Genomic DNA, 20040 nt, shown 5'->3' with positions numbered 1-20040 from the left:
TTTGGAGTTGCCGTACTGTGCATGTGTACTGTGCGCGCGAGGGGGAATACTGTACGGTTGAAGAGAAACTCCGGATCAGATCAGATGTATCTGTGACTGTCCGTATTATCCTCTTTATACAATTGTTAAGCAGCGGATTTGAGATATTTTTATAAAAACGGAACCTACATGATATGAGCAATCCATTTTTGAGATGATCCAAATTTAGTTTTGCACTTTGCGTTTGAGTCCCTGTAATATTCATATTTACATTTGAATCCATGTTCAAGGTCAGTGGTCAGTTTTTGTTGAAAAAAAAAGTAAAAAAAAGAATAAATAAAGAAAGAAAAGGCAGAAAGGTGCAAAAAAAAAGTCCGCACCTAAAAAAAAGAAAAAAAAGGGCAGAAAGGTGCTTAAAAAAAGCCGCACCAAGAAAGAAAAAAAATCATTCATCCTTTGAGTATGTTATCAGAGTGCAAAGTTGTGCATTGATTCATATCTAGTCTTTAGTGGTGTCGGGTGCTTGCTTGAGCTAGAGTTGAGTCTAGGCTAGGCCAGCACATTGACTAGTACTTTGAACTATTATTCAACTTTGCATTTTCTTATTAGCATAATTGCATTCCTTTGCTACTATATATTGTGCCTCCCAAGCTCCACATATATACTTCTGGTCAGCACCGCTTTGATCCTTGCAATTGCCACATCACGTCCTTCAAGGTGTCACAAACCAGCCACTGGTTGTACCGTTCTTAGCATTGCTGGTAAGACACTTGTAAGAGCTTGGTAAGGTGCTCCATTTGGCTGAGTTGTTGCGGGGCACCACTACACCGCGTAGCAGATTATTAGGGATAACCTTCATTGTTTGTTGTTGTTTTTGTGTTTGCAATGACAGGTATGAGTGGCGCTCAAAATCAGCGATACTAACAAGGTGCACGTGATGACAGTACTTTGGTGCAACAAGTGCTAAGTTCTCAAATGGAGAAAGCGGAGCAATGGTAGTACCACGAATTATTTGAAACAAAGTTTGTGGTTAAGGATAGAGCATGTCGTACCATAATCGATAGTGAGAGTTGCAATAACTTGGTGAGTTCAGATTTGGTTGAGAAACTTGAGTTGCCTACACAACCGCATCCTCATCCATATTACATCAAATGGTTCAACTCTTGTGGTAAGTTCAAGGTAAATAGAATTATGAGAATAAACTTTTCGATTAGAAATTATCATGATACTACTAATTTTGATCTTGTCCCTATGCAAGCATGTTCTTTGTTGTTTGGTCAACCATGGGTATATGATAATAATGGTTCGCATAATTTCGTTGCTAACACATACACATTTAGATATAATGGTCAGAAAATGAAATTGGTACCCATGAGTTTTACTGAAATTTTTGAAGATAATCTTCAAAAGATGAAGAATGGAATCGATGAGATTTTCAGAGATACCAGGAAAGATGCTATTGTGATGTATTCAACCAAGTCTGAATTACAAAACGAACATATTGTTGTGCCTATTGCTTTGGATACTAATATCTTGCAGGCATCTGAGAACAACCAAGGTAATGAGGTGGAAGAGAAGAAAGACGAAGAGCAAAAAGATCTATCCATAGCTCCATGCATGCTTGAGGAATGTTTAATTGACCAAGCGCCTACAATTTCTGAAGATGACCAAAAAGGTAAAGATAATGGTGCTACAACTGCTCAAGGTATGCATAGTTATGATGTGCCAACTATGTTCACTACTTATGCTACACTAGAGCAACCTATAGTGGAAGCAATTGCTGAAATACCTTTGTCACAAAATAATTTGTTTGATGTTTCTTGTGATAAAGAAGAGTTGTGCGATGCTTCACTTATATCTATGTCACAACTAGTGAATGAACATGTTAGTTCTATAGTAGAGACACCATGTGTTGAGTTTAAACATGTTATTCACATTGCTAGCGAGAATGAAGAGGTTACATAGCTATCTTCTTTAAATACTTGGGGTTATATTCAATTTGATGATCTTTGTTCACTCAACTGTTTAGAGAAGAAATTATTTGCTAGATTTGAATTGCCATGCCCTTCAGATGTGATCTTTCATATTATTGGCAATTATGATAGTAAAGGAGAATATAATGTGCATCGAGTATATATTTGTTTGAATTTGACTATACCTCCTTTTCATGATGAAATGTATTGTCAAGAGGACCGCATGCATATAAGTAATTCTCTATCTAGTTCCTCTAGTTGTTTAAAAGTTACAGGTTGGTTTGCAAGAAGGGGAGTGTTGTGGCTTTTCGACTACAAAGATTTTAGGATCCAATCATATGGCCATCAAGAAATGTTCCGCACAGGATGTTGTGATAGACAAAGATAAGTACAATACGCTCCATGACAAGGTGAAACCGAGGACGATTTCCAACCAAGAAGGGGAGGATGAGGAGGACATAACTAGCTCGGATATAACCATGACTATCTTATGTATTAATCAAATAAAGGTGCATATGTTCTACATTAGATTTACTTGTTATATATTTGAACAAACGTTGCTACACAATAAGTTTTGTGTGTTTTCGTTTGCAGAGGTACTTGCTTGGGCGAAGGAAAAGAGACCGAACGTAACTAATGCATAGATGATTAAAGAAGTTGATTGAGGACCAAACCAAGACCTTCTCCAAGTCTACTTCTACCTCACCACGTCACTTTTGGTCCACAGAAGACAAGAGATCAAGTTGTACACGTTTTGGATTCGGATTCGGGCCTCCTGACAGCATCAACTTCAAACGGACTTAGCCGCTGATCTAGAAGGAATTTCGGGGCCCATGAGTACTTGTTGGAAAGCTTATGGAGTCTATTTTCATATGGTTTTGGTCCCACATCAAAATTCCTACCGAGCTGCCGGGAATCTGCAAAACAAGCCACGTATCTCATCCAGTCCGAATCTGACTCGGGTTTTGGGCCTTGTAATTGTGTCGTGGGCTTAGCCAAGGGGGTGTGCGCCCTAGGGCAACCCTAGGACGTCCTAATCGTACTTAATCCGTAGCCGTCATCATTTAGAGTTGGGTTTTGCTTAGATTAATCTGTCGAGAACAGTTTCGCCGCTAGATCGGTTTGTAAGACCCTAACTAGTGAGCTTAATCATTCATCTGCAATTTTGGTTGTTTTCTATCTCGTTCTTGTTTGTGTTCTTCGATTGGCAAACAGGGATTAGCCTTCTCGGCGAGGTCATCCGCGTTTCGGCACGGGAGATAACTAGAGGAGACGTGGTGCTGCGATTGCGGGGCTCAAGAGCATGCGCGTTCAAGAAGCCGGATCGATTTGTGTCGCGACTCTGCCCAAATCGTTGTTTATTAGAATCTTTCGGAAGATCGGGAACCCTAGTGCACATCAGGGCCTGACGCCCATATACCCTTATAGCATGAAAAAGAATAAAAAACACACTAGATGTTTTCTCACATATCAAACTCTCATCAAGAAAGTCTCTTTTCATGTGTTAGGCGTGTGCATGCCTAGCAAACACAATACTAAAGAAAAAATAGAAAAGAAAAATAAGTACTCCAACGATAGAAAAATATTTTACATTTAAACTAAGATTTTTCAGTCAATTTTATGAACTTTAATCATCAGTTTGAGTTCATAAGATTATGACAGTAATTTTATAATATTTTTTTATATGTTATTTTCCCATGTTTGATAAACTAAGCTATATAAGCTATGAGAAGTTATCAGTGGACAAGTTACAGATGTTTGGTCAAATATTTCTGACCGGATGGAGCAATACAAAACGGAATAAATATAAAAGGAATGGAGCGATATTAGAATTTCTAGCACACGGTAAGTTTTTTCGGAAATGCAATTACTTCATGTTATATCAAAATCGAGGCATGTAACACAATGACAGTAACATCCTGGATGTCTAGAAAATAAAACAGTAAATAGCGAAATTAAAAGCACCAAAAAGTTGTAGCAAGATTCTCATTATTAAAAAAATCTTCAAATAGATGTAATCTACTATAGGTTTAATTGAAAATTAAGATAAAATAAGCGAATTTACATGTACATAAGCAAGTAACACCAACAATTTTCATACGGTGTTGAAAAATCTATAGACAAATACAGTTAAGACAAGTACCATGACCATGTTGATATTTTTAATAAACTGAAAGCAATTGCTTGGTAGAAATCATAACTTATGTAGTACACATGATAATACACACAGGGCTATAAATTTACCAGCGTGCCAATCGGCACGCTAATTTTCTAGTGTGGTACTTAATCCCAAGTATTAGGGCTAAAAAAGTTTTACAGAACCACAATATTAATCATTTTAACTTTGATCTACTACAGCTTTATTAAGTTATACAATCACTTTTTAAATTTATAAGTTTTTATCTATCGTATAAATGTTACATGCATGTAAGTAAAAAAATTAAAATTTTCATATAGGAGTATATAAAATTGGATAATAGTGTGGTTTTGTGAAACTTTAGCACCATAATACTTGGGAGTATGTGTAGAACTATGTGGTTTTGTGCGTTTTGGACTATAGTAGTAGTTGATGGGGTTTTATGAAATTTAATCTTTTTTAAACTAGTTTTGACGAGAATTGGCTAAGAGCAGTCCCAATCCTATAGTTTACATATCATTTAATAGTATTGTCACATTAAAAAAAGACAGAGATGACAAGAGAGTTAATAAGGAGAGATGAGAAAAGATGAAAAATCATTTCCATGTAAGAAGCTAGCTATACATAGGAACTAAGAAAAAAAGAGATTGGTGGATAAAAATTAAAAGTAGAAAGAAGAGAGGTGATTGGACGAGAATTTATTTTGAAGAAACCACTCACTAGTTATATAATTTCTATATATATTGCATACATAACATAGCAAGTATGAAAACTATTTGATACTACATCTGTTTTTTAATATATGACATCTTTGATTTTTCAACAAACTTTGACCATTTGTCTTATCAAATTTTTTGTGCAAATATTGAAAAAATTAAGTCATGCTTAAAGAACATTTGATAATAAATCAAATACAATAAAATAAATAATAATTATATATTTTTTAAAATAAGACAAATGGTCAAACTTATTTTAAAAGTCAACGACATCATATATGAAAAACAAATGTAGTAGTTTTTAGGTTGGGATTGCCCGTAGAACTATTGGATCGAAGGGATTAATTAATTATAAACATTTTAATTTCTAAAGTCATATTAATTTAATCAAATTTGATGTGAATATATATATATATATATATATATATATATATATATATATATATATATATATATATATATATATATATATATATATATATATATATATATATATATATTGCTTCTTTTCCTAAATTCGTGGTCAAATAATTCTATCCCTTTGGTTTTTTGTAAATGAATATTTTTAATATTGGGAATTGTGTTTAATATTAATGTAGCACTGGGAAGTATATTTATTTTGGAAAGGAAAAATCTAATGGTCATCAGAGGCAATAGGCATGGAAATTGATTCAAGACGGGTGACCGATGCAACGAAAAGATATCGAGCGCCCCTCCGAGCGTTGTTGCCCTATATATGTCATGCACCCTAATACTCTTTATATGGCCTTAGTGTTGCATCTTGCTGCCGTTATGCATTACATTATTTTTCTTCTCTCCATATAAAATCACCTCTTTTAACAAACTTTAAAATATTTTTTCTCATAAAATATTTATCCGATTTATGATATGATTATAGTTATACCATTGCATTTGTTATAATTAATTTTATATTAAGATCTCACACGATTATATTTCGATGAAAAAATATTTTTGCTAATTTTCCAATGTACTTTTAAATGTTGCACATTGCTTTATTTTGAAGTCTCGAAATATAGTCATGTGACAACTTATTGTGAAGATTTAATTATAATAAATATAGTGGTGCAATCGGATCACAAATAAAATGAGTAATTTAAGAGAAAAGGTAGTTTAAAAATTTAAAAATATATTTATGAGAAGTGATGAGAAGCTCTAGTAGGATATGCATGTGCATGTGCATGCAGACTACATGTAGCACACTGCCGTATGGTACCAGGGAGAGTAAGGTGGTGAGAGGGACTAAAATAAGTCCCTCCCATCTCAAACAGCCCCTAAGTGTAAGTTTGCTTCCTAGCATAGTATGGAAAGGTAGAGAGGGCGTCTGATTTTCTACTCTTTCAATCGGGGCGTCTGATTTTCTACTCTTTCAATCGGGCGTCCGATCAAAAGAATGAAAGCGCAAGAGTTTGTAAGAAACCTTCTCTTAATATAAAGACCAAATGTTCTTGGTTTCTCGTTTTAAAAAAAGAGTAACGAGGTCATCTGCCCAAATATTATGAAATTGAGAATTAACGGCGCCATTTTTCTAAGGTGATTTGACTGCGGGTGTATTACTTGCGAATGTTATGGACCAATTTTTAGATATGGGCCTCTTTCTATACAAAATGTGAACTAAAAAAAACATATTATATGGGATGTCTAGCCTCCCTCTTGCCCTGAATCGCATCCCTCAACCGTAAAACCGGATATAACACCTCTCCCATCTCCAAAAACCGGCAAAATTGGCTCCTCTGGTGGTTTTGTCCTAAGTGGTGCTTAGGTGGCATTCTAGATAGCCAAAAAAAATAACAGTGGGCCCCACATGTCAGTCTCACTTTCTCCACCTCTACCCTTTTCAATCTCCCTTTCTTCTCGGGGGGTCCAAGAACAGACTACGGCTAGCGATGCCTGCGAAGAGGAGGAGAGAGAGAGCTCGGCAGCGGTGGATCCAGTTGCCCGTCCCCCCACACCTCGCACTTCGCATCCTATCCGTGGCGGTGGAGATCGGCCTCCGCCTCCTATCCGGTTTTGCTCTGGGATTAGGCTCTGTTATGCTTCTCCTCAAGGCAGTCTTGCGCCGGCCATGCCTCTTCTCCAGCTATTAGGTGTCGTGACCGGCGGAAGTTTTTTATCTGCAGGGGGGATGTGTACCCCAGACAGGCACCACACGATGTGCCTAGTGATTCGTGCATAGAAATTCCTCTCAGTATGTATTCCCGCGCTCGAGTGACATTTATGCATTATCTACCGTACACATTAGAATACAAAGATACACACACCCACGCGATGTGGGCCCACAGCATATCACGGGGTTATCCACTTCATCCCCCATCGTCACCCTCAATGCGTTCCCCGTGGCCGCACATCGTCTTCTCCATCTAGCCACGCAGAGGCCGTCCAGCCGCACAGCGTCTTCTCACATGGCCGACGTTGGCGGTGGTTCCACCGGAGACCAAGGGGACGAGAGCGATCCGGCGCATGGACCAGGCCATCCAACAGAAGCCACTGCAGACTGTGCAGTAAGGGAAAAGTACATTTTGTTTACATTTTCTGCATCGAACACTTCTCACTCTTTCATGACCGACGTTGTTCCGGAGCGTCGGTGGTGTTGATTAGGACAGTCGGAGCCGGGATGCTCTGGTACGCTCTGGATGCACAAAGTGTGCCGCACCATGGCCGCCATGCTGCTCCGGTTCATCTATGATATGTCCCCGGCTGAGGCCAATGCCCCTGCAGTGTCGGCGAGCTGCTTGAGGCGGAGGCCGAGGTGGGGGGGCACGGGAAGGCGGATCCACCGCCGCTGACCTCTCTTTCTCCTCCTCTTCGCAGGCATCGCCGGCCATCAGTCTGTTCCTGGACCCCGGAGAAGAAAGGGAGACTAGAGAGATAGAAAAGGGTAGAAGCAGAGAGAAAGTGAGACCGATATGTGGGGCCCACTTTCACTTTTTTTATTTTATTCTATCTTGAATGCACAGTAAGCACCACATAGTATAAAACCGCTTCCAAAATCACCCGAGGGTTCGATTTGTACCGGTCTTTAGAGATGGGGAAGATGCTCTACTTTGTTTTGTGGTTGAGGGATGTCATTCGACCGAGCGCAAGGATGAGGGAGGCAAAATAGACTTATTTCTATTACATGTCATCGAAGGACTCATTTGTAGCCCAGCTGAAAAAAACTGCGGGCCGGTATTTTACACCGGTTTTGGGTTTAAAACCAGGCTTGCAGGCAGGTCCTTTCCTTTTTTTTTTTTGAACTTGGCAGGTCCTTTCCTGATGTTGGAAACTTGGTTACATGTGGAATATAGTCAAACAGATTGTGACGAATGGTGCCTGAAGCCCTGAACGTACTATATCTTTTTTCTATTTTCCAAAATGTTCCTAGTCAAATCATTCGTCATCATTATGAGAAATAACTCAAACTGACTCCTGAAATGTACTTAATTTGCAGCATTTTTTCCATTTACATGCTTGGTAATAAGACCTAATCAACACCTCCGCTCTCCTCTCCATATACAATTTCTCAAATTGGAGAAACCAGAAGACAGCTACTCCTATCTAACTAAGCAACTGATCGATCGGTCGATGAAATCTCTGGGTTTCGCCCAATGCACGATTTCCACCAGCCATTCTTAGGCTACTTATCCACTCTGTCCTCTACCTGCACGCACTCCCCGGACGGCGTGCCGCCGTGCTGCAGCCGTATCACCCCGGCCGTGTAGGCGCGGAAGCCATCAGCCGACGACGACAACGAGGACGATGGCCGGATGCGGTAGGAGGCGGCGGGACGGTGACGAAGGCCACATGCAGAGTCTGGAGGGAGCTGGAGCACCTTGACGACGCAGGCGTTCTCGAGGCTTGGTGTGGCGTGGAGCCGAGAAGGGAGGTGGAAGGTGAAGTTGCCGAACTCATCGGTTGCTGTAAATACAGAGTTCGCCTGTGTGTTGGGGCCTTCGGTTTCACAGGCTACTTCTACCTTGGCTCCTGAAGAAAATTTAGTTTGCAAGGTCAATTTGTCAATACTTGATTAAGCACAGAAAGTCGTGTCAGTAAGTTTGTCAATTGATCACTAGAGTTCAATTATTCATTTGGTATTTGTTTGCTAGATTTCAGTCATACGAAAATATTCAATTTCAATGGTGTCATGACGTTGTCTAATGGGCAGTTTGGTCTGAGGAATCAAACCATCTAGAATAATTGATCCATCATGGTATCATCCTCACAAATAAAAATTCTACATAATTTGAGAAATGACTCCATTATTTATCCAATAAGTGAGCATGGAAGTTGTTTTCGTCAGAGTATATGTCGAATATATGTATGTAGTCGATTACAGTTTAGAATTTAGAGTTGTAATAGGTGTATGATAGAGTTAAATTCGGACTATGTCCTAGACTCTCTCTTAAGTAGAGATGCATCACTGATTCTAACCACATGGTGATAGTATCAATGGCATGGGTACGCCTAGCCAGTGGCTTAGTCAGTCTGAGAGTCATGTATACCCGGATGTACTGTAATACGTTGGATCAGCTAGGAGTGTCTATAATCAGTGTCCCGGTGATATAAAGTTTTAGTTGAATCTCATTAAGAAATACCGTATATCTGCATGGTCATCACGTTTAATTTGGATGTTCTTCTTCGTTCTGTATATATTGGGGCTGATTTTATAACAGAGGTGTGACGTCCATTCCATTCCTCAAATCAAACGAACTCATTATAATCAAAGTGACGAATTCATCACACACTCAAACCAAGCTATAAAGGGCGTACCTTTTTTCTTTTCCCTTGTACACCAAATCCTTTCTGAACCTTCTATATATCGTGCGACGATAGGTAAACATCACAAAGGAATTTCTGGAGACCATCAAATTCATGCGCTCACGCTACTATGCAAACTACAAATATACTACTCCCTCCGTATTTTAATGTATGACGCCGTTGATTTTTAACCAACGTTTGACCACTCGTCTTATTTAAAATTTTTATACAAATATAAAAATACTTATGTCATACTTAAAGAACATTTGATGATAAATCAAGTCACAATAAAAAAAATTATAATTACATAAATTTTTTGAATAAGACGAAAGATCAAACGTTTGTTAAAAAGTCAACGGCGTCATACATTAAAATATGGAGGGAGTACATACATTTGACGCAGACGGAAAATGATTGTGACGATGAATGGGAATTTGCAAAATACAAATTACATTACATCCGTTGACACAGACGGAAAATGAATGGCAATTTGCAAGCGCCATTATTTGATGTAACGGGTGAATTCATCTCGCTCGCAGAACTACTTGTCAGGGTGATAAGTGATCACAATATCGTCGTGGCCCATACGGCTGGGTAGTGGGTAGTCCATGTCTGAATGTCTGGTTCGTTTGTTTCCGAGCATCTAAATCAGCTTTTTAACATGATAGGCGATACTAGCACTAGCCAGTAGTAGATAGGAAAGCAAATCTAGCCTACTGTATGTGGTTTGTGCTTGTTGACCAAACAAACACCTGACCATTTCTTTCATTGTAGGCGTGACGATTATGGCACTGTCTAATTGTGATGCCATACTGAAAGTAATCAATATCAAGATTTATTTGCCTTTTCTTTCTTTTGATTTTATCTTATTCTAGGATAGACTTGACCTTACAATGAATTACGCAAACTAACTCTGTCTCGATTGACTTGGATAAGACTAGTTAAAATATTTATTTTACTATATTCGTTTCTAAGGGCATGTTTAGTTTTCAAATAAAATTTTTCACGCTATCACATCGAATGTTTGGGCACATGCATAGAGTATTAAATGTAGAAAAAAACCAATTACACAGTTCGCTAGGAAATTACGAGACGAATCTTTTAAGCCTACTTTGTGCCATGAATTGACAATGTGGTGCTACAGTAAACATTGCTAATGACGTATTAATTAGGCTTAATAAATTCATCCCGCAGTTTCCTGGCGAAGACTACGTTTAATACTTTAAATGTGTGTCCGTATATTTGATATGATATGTAGGGGCAAAATTTTTTGCCAACTAAACATGCCCTAATTTGCTATCACTACTATGAAGCATTTCTAATGGCATTTTGGCTTAATACCACTTCGGGCACATGTTAAGAAAACTGAAGTTACAATTAATTACTGGATCCGCAATCCGCTCATACATATTTAATAATTTATGACAAAAAAATGGCCAAAATTCGAAACTTTGACCATTATTAACTTTGTGAATGCTTAGTTTAAAATTAAAAATATCGTAAGAGTATATTTGTAAAATAATACTGTCATGATATCATAAAATTATTAGATATTAGATTTTGCAAACTTGTTTTAATAGAAAATTGACAGTAGAAGTTTTAATTCTAAACGTTAATAGTTATGATTGGAAGGACATATATTTATTGGCTTCAGGCTGCTAAGGCGTACTCCGAGTAAAGCCCTAATTAAGGAACCCATCGTATGCATGTTTTCAAGGAGGCTCTGCTTTTACTGCTTCTACGACATTGGTGCTGATACGGGTGAAAATGGTTGAAATTTTTTTTTACACCACTCATTACCATATTTTTCTCTGGTAAACGAATATTTTAACCTATGCAATGTCCGGTAGCAAAATAACCACACTTTGAAATTGTTTTCCCTAAAGATCAACTTTTATCGTGTCCAGAAGCTAAAACCATGAAGTTGCTATGTTTCCCCAAAAGATATGAAGATTTCTAACCAATATGAATTGTCAAAACATTTGTATTGGGTGAGTTGGCATTACCAAAAAAAAATTGTTAATAGGAAACCAAACAGCAAGCACATGTTTCAGCACTGACAAAATTTTGGTGTGTTTGTTTGGGCATTAACCCAAACATGTCCAAATTTTTATAAGATATAAAGTATCATATATATGTGTCGAATTGAGAGTGGGTTTCACTTATATTTTTTATAAATACATTAACACAATGAAAATGTCACATGCGCGAGCCACCAGAGTATCTAAGAATATATAACTAAGTGAATATTTGTTTTGTGGGAAAAAGAAAAGGTAACCATGATAAAATTCTCTAAGGTGCCATTTGATTGGATAAGGGGAAAAAGTGGTAGGAGTGAAAATAAGAGGTTGGATATTGCATTTTATATCCCTTGTTTGGATTGTTGGATGATGGGGAAAAGAAAAAGGTTTTGAAATATTCAGCTCATTTCCCACCATAATTATCCTAAAGGAGCCTCGTTTGGTTTGGAGGAAAAAGGGGATTGAGCGGAAATAAATTTACGCCATAATAGATATAAAATAAATCCCTTCTAATCAATTTCTTTTTTTTAAAAAAAGAAAAGAACCGAACATAGTCTGAAGGAGGTGGGTTATTGGGGGTGGGTACTGAATGGGTGTGAAGGTACAAACCTGCCCTCAAAATAAAGGTTAAATATAACTTAAAAAGGTTAAATACTCGGTTCATTCCAGGTGGAAAGAGGGTATATTTCTTTGACAAAACCAAGCAAACAATCATAACCCAATCCTATCACATGCGAAATGAGGGAAATAATTTTTTCTCCCATCACAAACCCCGTTAACTTTTTCCCATTTCATTTCCCAAACGCTACCTATATATGCGTTTCCTCACTTGAAAAAACAAGAAAATCTTTTAAGCGTGGCACGTATCGTTTGTCAACAGCACACGCATCGCAGTGTTTGTACCGTTCCGTTCCATCGCTCGTACTATGCCCACCAGAACACAGCAAGTATACCAAAGTACGCATGTAGAAAAAAAGCTTCTTGCTTGGTAATCCTCCGTCCCAAAATAAGTGCTATTTTGCATTATTCTCATTCAACGTTTAACCGTTCGTCTTATTTGAAATTTTTTTATGATTAGTATTTTTATTGCTATTAGATGATAAAATATGAATAGTACTTTATGTGTGATTAAATATTTTTAATTTTTTTACAAAATTTTTAAATAAGACGGATGGTCAAACGTTGAGCACGGATATCCACGGCTGCACTTATTTTGGGGACTACTGGGCTATTTAGCGACGGGACACCGGATGGTAGGCTAACAGCACAGTACAGGACCTGTGATTCTGCTGCTTTTGGTGACCTGCTAGTACGTACTACTACGCGTGAGCCATGTGAGCCAGCGACCTCGGAAGGATCTCCAAAGACTCGGAGTCCGTTGTCTTTACGGTTACACATACAGTATACTTTTTTAGTTTTCTTCAAAAAGAAGAAGAAAAATAAATAATTCCAAGGAAAAACTTAGTAAATTTACACCTTTACCCTTAGGGAAATCTTGTAAAATTTAAATTTGCAAAAAGTTTAACTGAATTTAACAATATTTTGCAACATTCGGAACTTGTCCTTAATTATGAATGTAAAAAACATTTTATAAAAATATGTTTAAATTTCACTTATATTTGTTCCAGGTTTAATTTCTTTTGTTTGATTTTTTCTTTTGGTAATTCTCATTATGTGCAGTGCACCCGAAATCTTTTATTACCACAATTTGGGATGGCTTTTGCATTTTGCAAAATATGTATAAGTTCAACCATTTTTTTTCAAATTTAAATTTTGCATGGTGGTCCAAGAGTAAATTCATCTATTACAAAATTTTCTCTCTCCATCACAAAATGGTCGGAGTGTCTTTTATGAAATAACCACAGATAAAGTGTGGTGGAGGAAACACCACAAATCTAGAGTGTACTGTAGCAAAAAATTTCAAACTTTTAAAGTATAATTAAGTTTACTAAAAAAATATATTTAAGAAAATACTTATACTAAACAGCAGCACAATATGTTGAGAGCAAATTGAATGAGAGATGAAATTAACAATCGGCCATCTATTTTTTATTGTTTTATCCTTTTGCTTTCCTGTTTATCAGTTCATATCTCAAAAATAAACATGAGTTCTATCTCGAAATTTAGCATGATGTCTAATACCACACATGCTATATTGAGTGTCTTTTCTTGATTTACGAACATTTATTCTGTGATTTACATGGGGTAAATAATCAATATGGTCCTCGAACTTTTGCTCAAAATCAATTTAGTCATTGACACATATCATATTATCTAAACACGTCCTCAAAGTTTGTCATGGCTTGTCACCATGCATTTACCGCCCGGATAATCGCAGCGGAGAAAAGGATCATCTAGTGTGAATAGTTCAAAGTGATGTTGTTTCTAATGCAAAATGTTTTTCGTAGCATTTTATGACGGTTCATCAGACAACGAGGGACCTCACGTCATATATATGTTTTTGTTCTTATAAATCCAACTACATTCCTCTTTGAAAATATAAAAATTCTTTACTGAATAAGAATTAACACTACTATATCGGAAGATTAACCATAAAGATAATTTTCTACGGTCCCTACTATCAAAGCTAGAGGAATCTAGCTAATCAATCAATTAGAAACGTTTGTGCTGTGCACACAGGCGTTGCGAAAAGAACTTAAACACGGTGATTTGACAAGAACACTGACAGCTAATTAAATGTCAACTTCGAACACACAAGGCAGGTCCATGATCAAACATGCAATCAGGAAAGAAAGCACCGCTGGAACTATCAAATTAATGAATCAACAAGTAGAATATACCAAACTGTTCAGAACTTATTGCTAACCTGGGAGCTCGAAGGTGAGGAGGTCGGAGCCGGGACAGAGGCAGAGCTCGCAGGCGACCTGGCCGGACACGACCACGGTCGAAACCGGCTCCTCGCCGTACCCGGCAATACGCGCGAGCTCCCCCGGCGAGAAGTAGAGCTCCATGGGCATCGTCGATATCGCTGCAGCCGGCTCTGCCGCCACCAAGACGGCGGCGAGCAGCAGGAGGAGCAGCTGCATGCCACGCGTGCAGATAGCTTCTTGCTTTGTAATTCTCGTTGTTGGGTTTGGAGTAACAATGCAGAAAGGAAGGGAATAAGAGGAGCGAAATTAAAGCAGCAGAAGCAGCTGCCGCGGCGCGAAGGAGAGGGCGAGCGAGTGGGTTCGGTTGGTCCGTCAAAGCTGACCACGTAGTGGTTCAGATGTCTTGGCCTCTTGGGGTGGTTCGGGCGTACGCGTTCTTGGCGGGGCGGCATGGCCGATGTTGGATTTGTTCTACGGAGCCGGTCACCGGTTTTTGGCGACTTCGTTTCTGAATTCTCTGATTGCTCACTCCGTCACTTTTTCTGTACAACGTGTTTGTTTTGTTTGGATATTGTCGTATTTGCTCGGTTTGGAATAGGCGAGTGAACCATCCTCTCACGAGAAATTTCACGGCACGTCATCTGGTACTTTTAGTACCAAAAATACCCTCCAATACCATTCCCATAGCCTATAGCTAGGGTTGAAACTTGTATGGATAGTTTCCGTCAATCCGGACCATTTTTCGGATTCGGATAGATTCGGTCGTAACTATTCAGAAATTCTCGGATTCAAAAATGAAATCGAATACAGTAAAAATACTATCCGTCGGAATGGGAAACGGTCGGAAACTATCCGAAAATTTTATTCGGATATCTGCAGAGATGGATAAAATTTTATTCGGATATATGCATAATTTTTTCATACAGTCATATGAAGACATTTTATAGCAAAATTGCAAAGCTCGATAAGATCTACAACTTTCTTGTTGATTATTTTATTATTTGAGATCATTCAAGGTTCTAAATATTCATTATAAAATACCATATCTGTTTTTACAAAATCTTAGTTCTACAATTCAAACGACATCTGATGGAGATGTGTATGGTCGGACTCGATCAGGACTATACCGAAGAGTTTCTGCAATACCTGTATGTACTTGTCCACCTAAGATATTAGAGGGCCTTAAGGATGCATTCTAATGAGCATTCGGGCTGAGCTACTCAGCGACACATAAAACGAAATGAGTCATTAGCCATGATTAATTAAGTATAAATTATTTTAAACTTGAAAATGGATTTAATTTTTTTAAGAAATTTTTGTATGCAAAACTTTTACACAGAACACGTAGCTTAGTACTTGTCGACGAGTGATACTCGCAGACCGAAAGAATAGGGTATTGGGGTACGTTGGAACAGGGATCTACGTAGTACGACATCAAAACAGACAAAAGACAGGGATTATATTGGTTCAGGCCCCTTATCAGGTAATAGTCCTATTCCAGTTTATATGGGATTGATGATGATGAAAACAGATTACAAAGGGAGTAACTGAACAAATAATACCGACGAGATCATGGTCGAGGGATTCGACGAGATCTCCCGGCGAATTGACTCTATAGACTCCGGCTTAGTAAACTTTGGTGGGTGTGTTGGCTATGAGGTGCGATGCCCTTAGCCTTTCCCCACCTTGACCCCATGTAAGACTTGGAGATTATGTAAACCGATACGATACACTAGAGATTTTACCCCTTCCGAGTAGGACTTCGGCAATTCCTTAACTCATAGATATATTTTCCGTAATTTGAGGCAAACTCCTAACAGCGTATACGGAAACCAACCGTACACGTGAAGGTATACCTTATCGGTATATTCCATAAGTCGTAGCATAGAGAGTATGCCTTCTAAAATTTTTGACATTTTGTTTACACTGTTTGACCTCTCGTCTTATTTAAAAAATTTATGCAAATATAAAAAATAAAAAGTTGTGCTTAAAGTACTTTGGATAATAAAGTAAGTCACAAATAAAATAAATAATTTTTAATAAGATGAATGATCACACATTGAAAGCAAAATGTCAAAATCCCTTATATTAGGGGACGGAGGGAGTAGTTTAGAAACTTAACATGTGACCATAAGAGGAGGCCAAGAATAAGACAACAACAGATCAAATATCGAGCTAAGTAAAACCAGATCAAACCAGTTCTCGATGGCCCATCTTCCAACCACCTTCTGGTTGGAACTCCTGACGAGAATATAGTAATTTGGACTAGACACCAGATGCCCATTTATAGCCACACTGAGTACCAAGCAAATGTAGGGTTATTATTTCGTGAAGGAGCCGAACCTTTATAGAAAATCGCTAGTTTGATTGACATGCATCTCTCTCACGAGAGATACTACGCAAATATAATTGTTAGATTTCTATATCGATGACAATAGACCTCTTCGATTTTGACAACGGTATAGTTTGAAACTTTTATTGTTTTTGAATTTTACATGAAAAGGTCACTTAGGGTTTTTGCAAATAATACTGATAAAAAGTTTTAAAGGTTGAAAAATGTTATTGATTGTTACAGTATATGAATTTTTAGGATGTTATACGTAATCTGTTAAATCCTTTGTTTTCAAAAAAGGACTCGTGGCAGCGGCAGTTAGGCTGGCACTACTTAGGCTCAATCTCCAGGGCCTTGCCCCACACATGGCCCAAACCTAACAAGGAAAAAGCCCACTTAGACTCCCTTAATTGTTCACCGAATCTAATTCATGACTCTTAACTAGAAAACCAGGTAGGACGACTCTCCGAATTATTGAAACCAGTCCACTTTGACTCCTCCAGCGGTTTAGGATGGCGGTTTTGCTGACGTGGCGCTGATGTGGCGGTGCTAATCCAGTCTTTATCCTCGTGGCGCTTACGTGGCATTAGAATTAAAAAAAATATCTATGGGACCCATCTGTCATTCACACACAAAATATATTATGGGACCCACCGATATGTGGGGCCTACATGTCCTCTCTCTTCCCCTTCAGACGCACGCGAGGAGCGGGAGCCGGATCGGCAACGGCGGACCGTGCTCTCCCTCGCCAACGCCCCCTGCGACAACAATGGCAACGCCTACAACGGCGGCGGCGGCGCGTTCGCCGAGCTCCTCCACTGCTCGAACACCAACGGCAACAAGCCATTGCAACATCAGCAACAGCAAGCCATTGCAAATGCAACATCAGCAGGAGCAGCAAGCAGGCGACGCTTGCTTGCCCCACCTCAAGATGATGGCGATGCCACCCCACCTCGCGTTCTCGCAGGACCAGCAGCACGCCACGGTGGCCGCCTTCGATCAGCGCACACTTCAGTCCAATGTTGTCGCAGCTTCGCTGTGGCCGCCGCCGCCGTCGCAGCACCCCTGCCTGCTGCAGAGGTTCGCCGCCGCTCCGGCTGAGGTCGCCGGCCTCCCGTTCATCCTTGCAGGCGGCGGCGGCGCTGCTGCTACTGCTCCGGCGGCGACGACCAATGGGGGAGAGCAGAGGCTGCAGCTCTGGGACTTTAAGGAGGGGGAGCAACGGTGGGCCGGCTTGGAGACGGGGCAGGCGGTGGCTCGGCCGTCGCCTGCACTCCACCGTCGCCGCTCCAGCCCTCGCCCGCACGCCGCCGTCGCCCCTCCAGCCCCTGGCCGCCGCCGTCGCCGATCTGGCACCCGCTCCTCGCGTGCGTCCGAAGGGGAGAGAAGAGAGAGAGAAGGGAGAGAGAGAGGGAGGAGGAGGAAGGAAGGGAAAGGATGACATGTGGGCTCCATATGTAAGTGGGTCCCACAATATATTTTGTGTGTGAATGATAGATTGGCCCCACAGATATTTTTTTAATTCTAATGCTACGTCAGCGCCACGTTAGCAAAACCGCCCTCCAAAACCGCTAGAGGAGTCAAATTGCACTGGTTTCAATAATTCGGGAAGTCGTCTTACCCGGTTTTCTAGTTAAGGGTTACGAATTAGATTCGGTGAACAATTAAGGGAGTCTAAGTCGACTTTTTCCAACCTAACAATGGGGTGATACAGTGATACTACAGCCTGTTCGTCTCACTGTGGCCTGAGAAGGAATAAGTTCATTTTAGGTCCCTTAACTTGACAGTGAGTTTGATTTCTGTACTTGAACCAAAATACCAGATACAACGGATCCCTCAAATGTTAAAACCGGTGCAATATAAGTCCCACGGCAGCATAGCGGATGGTTTTATCCTACGTGGCAATTCGACCCAAGTCTAACATGGTCCCCACATGTCAAGGCCTCTTCACCTATCTCTCTTGTCGTCCCCCAGTTCCTATCTCGCTAGGTGGCGAGCAGTGAGAAGTCTAGTGGCAGGTGGTGAGGAGGACAACGGCTGGGAGAAGGGCAATGGTGGAGCCTGGTTTCTCTGTATTTATGGATGAAAATGAGGGAGACCATGGAGACCCAGTTGACTACGTCGTGGATGCCAAGCGCACCACCGGAGGCATCAATGAGGTTGCCGAAGAGCATTTAGTCAATCCATCATGAATGGCAGCATGACGTCATTCGCCACAACGCCCAACGTCCCCAACACCATTACCGTCGCGACTGTCTTGCCTGCGGATGCAAATAACATGTGGAACGACACGCAAGCCAACACTGCAAGCTCTTCCCTCGCCGTGGCGCCACTGCCACCACCCTTCCCATTTCCTAGGCTCGAGTCTGACGCGGCTACTAAGGCTGACGGCGTGGCATTCGCCTCCGTGTCTCTCCAAGACTCCGGCATGGCAGTCTCCTCACTACCTCCATTGACCAACCAAGATTCGCAGCTTCTCTTCCTCCTCGTGCTGCCGATATATTGGGAGCAACAGCAACAACAACTGCAGTGCCGATATATTCTTCAACATTAGCCGCATACCAACACCTCACTTGCCACAAAACCCAATAATTGCTCCCACATTAGCTGGACTCATCTATCTCGACACCTCAAACACAACAAGAGATGAGAAGGCTGCCAACAGGCGGTGAGAAGGCCGTCGGTGAGGAGGCGTGGGCGCAGTGGCAAGGAAGGCGGTGGTGGCTGTTGGGGGCATCATGGCGATGACCACATGGAGGGGAAAAGCCGCATGGAGATTGGACCAGCGCCGTCTTCTCTGCTTCTGCTTTGCCGTGAGGGTCATGCATGGGGCATGGACGACAAGCTTGGCCATCCCGCTCCACACCATCATCGTTGCATGGTGACTGAAGAAAGATAGTGAGGAAGAGAGAAGAGAAGCTCAAGAGAGATACGACGTGTCATTGTAATCACTCTTCGCCCCACCGGCAATTGCCCTTCTCCCTGCCGTCCTCCTCCTCACCATCCGCCGTGGGCCTTCTCCTCATTGTTTGCTCCCTGATGAGATGGGAACAAGGGGAGGAATACTGAGATAGGTGAAGAGAGAGAGAGAGAGGTGAAGAAGCCCTAACATGTGAGGTCTACGCTGACTCTCAGCATTGTTGACTTGGGTCGAATTGCAACGTCGGACAAAACCACTCGCTATACTACCATGGGACCTATATTGTATTGGTTTTGACACTTGATGGACCCATTGTAGCTGGTATTTTGGTTCAAGGATGAAAATTGAACTCGCTGTCAAGTTAAGTAACCTAAAA

General features: G+C 40.3%; 1 protein-coding gene and 1 pseudogene across 1 annotated transcript; one reads left to right on the top strand and one right to left on the bottom strand.

Annotated features, from left to right (window-relative positions):
- Positions 1-8205: 8205 nt before the first annotated feature.
- Positions 8206-14978, bottom strand: LOC4348273 (uncharacterized). The gene is made up of 2 exons (XM_015757342.3): positions 14409-14978; positions 8206-8786 (listed from the first exon to the last, which is right to left on the bottom strand). Exons 1-2 carry the CDS (start codon positions 14626-14628, stop codon positions 8440-8442), a joined length of 567 nt encoding a protein of 188 aa, XP_015612828.1. The 5' UTR covers positions 14629-14978; the 3' UTR covers positions 8206-8439.
- A 1006-nt stretch (positions 14979-15984) lies between these two features.
- Positions 15985-18200, top strand: LOC112936569 (transcription factor PCF8-like; annotated as a pseudogene).
- Positions 18201-20040: the final 1840 nt, after the last annotated feature.

Source organism: Oryza sativa, chromosome 10, assembly GCF_034140825.1.
Source record: "Oryza sativa Japonica Group chromosome 10, ASM3414082v1".
In the NCBI taxonomy this organism is placed as follows: Eukaryota; Viridiplantae; Streptophyta; class Magnoliopsida; order Poales; family Poaceae; genus Oryza; species Oryza sativa.
The sequence above is the reverse complement of the archived record's forward strand: the minus strand, read 5'-3'. Positions and strand labels throughout refer to the sequence as shown.

Excerpts from the sequence above, each read along its gene's own strand:
- LOC4348273 (XM_015757342.3), bottom strand. The coding sequence starts at position 14,628 with ATGCAGCTGCTCCTCCTGCTGCTCGCCGCCGTCTTGGTGGCGGCAGAG. Across the intron at positions 8,787-14,408 it reads CCTCACCTTCGAGCTCCCAG|GAGCCAAGGTAGAAGTAGCC; the intron begins GTTAGCAATAAG and ends AATTTTCTTCAG.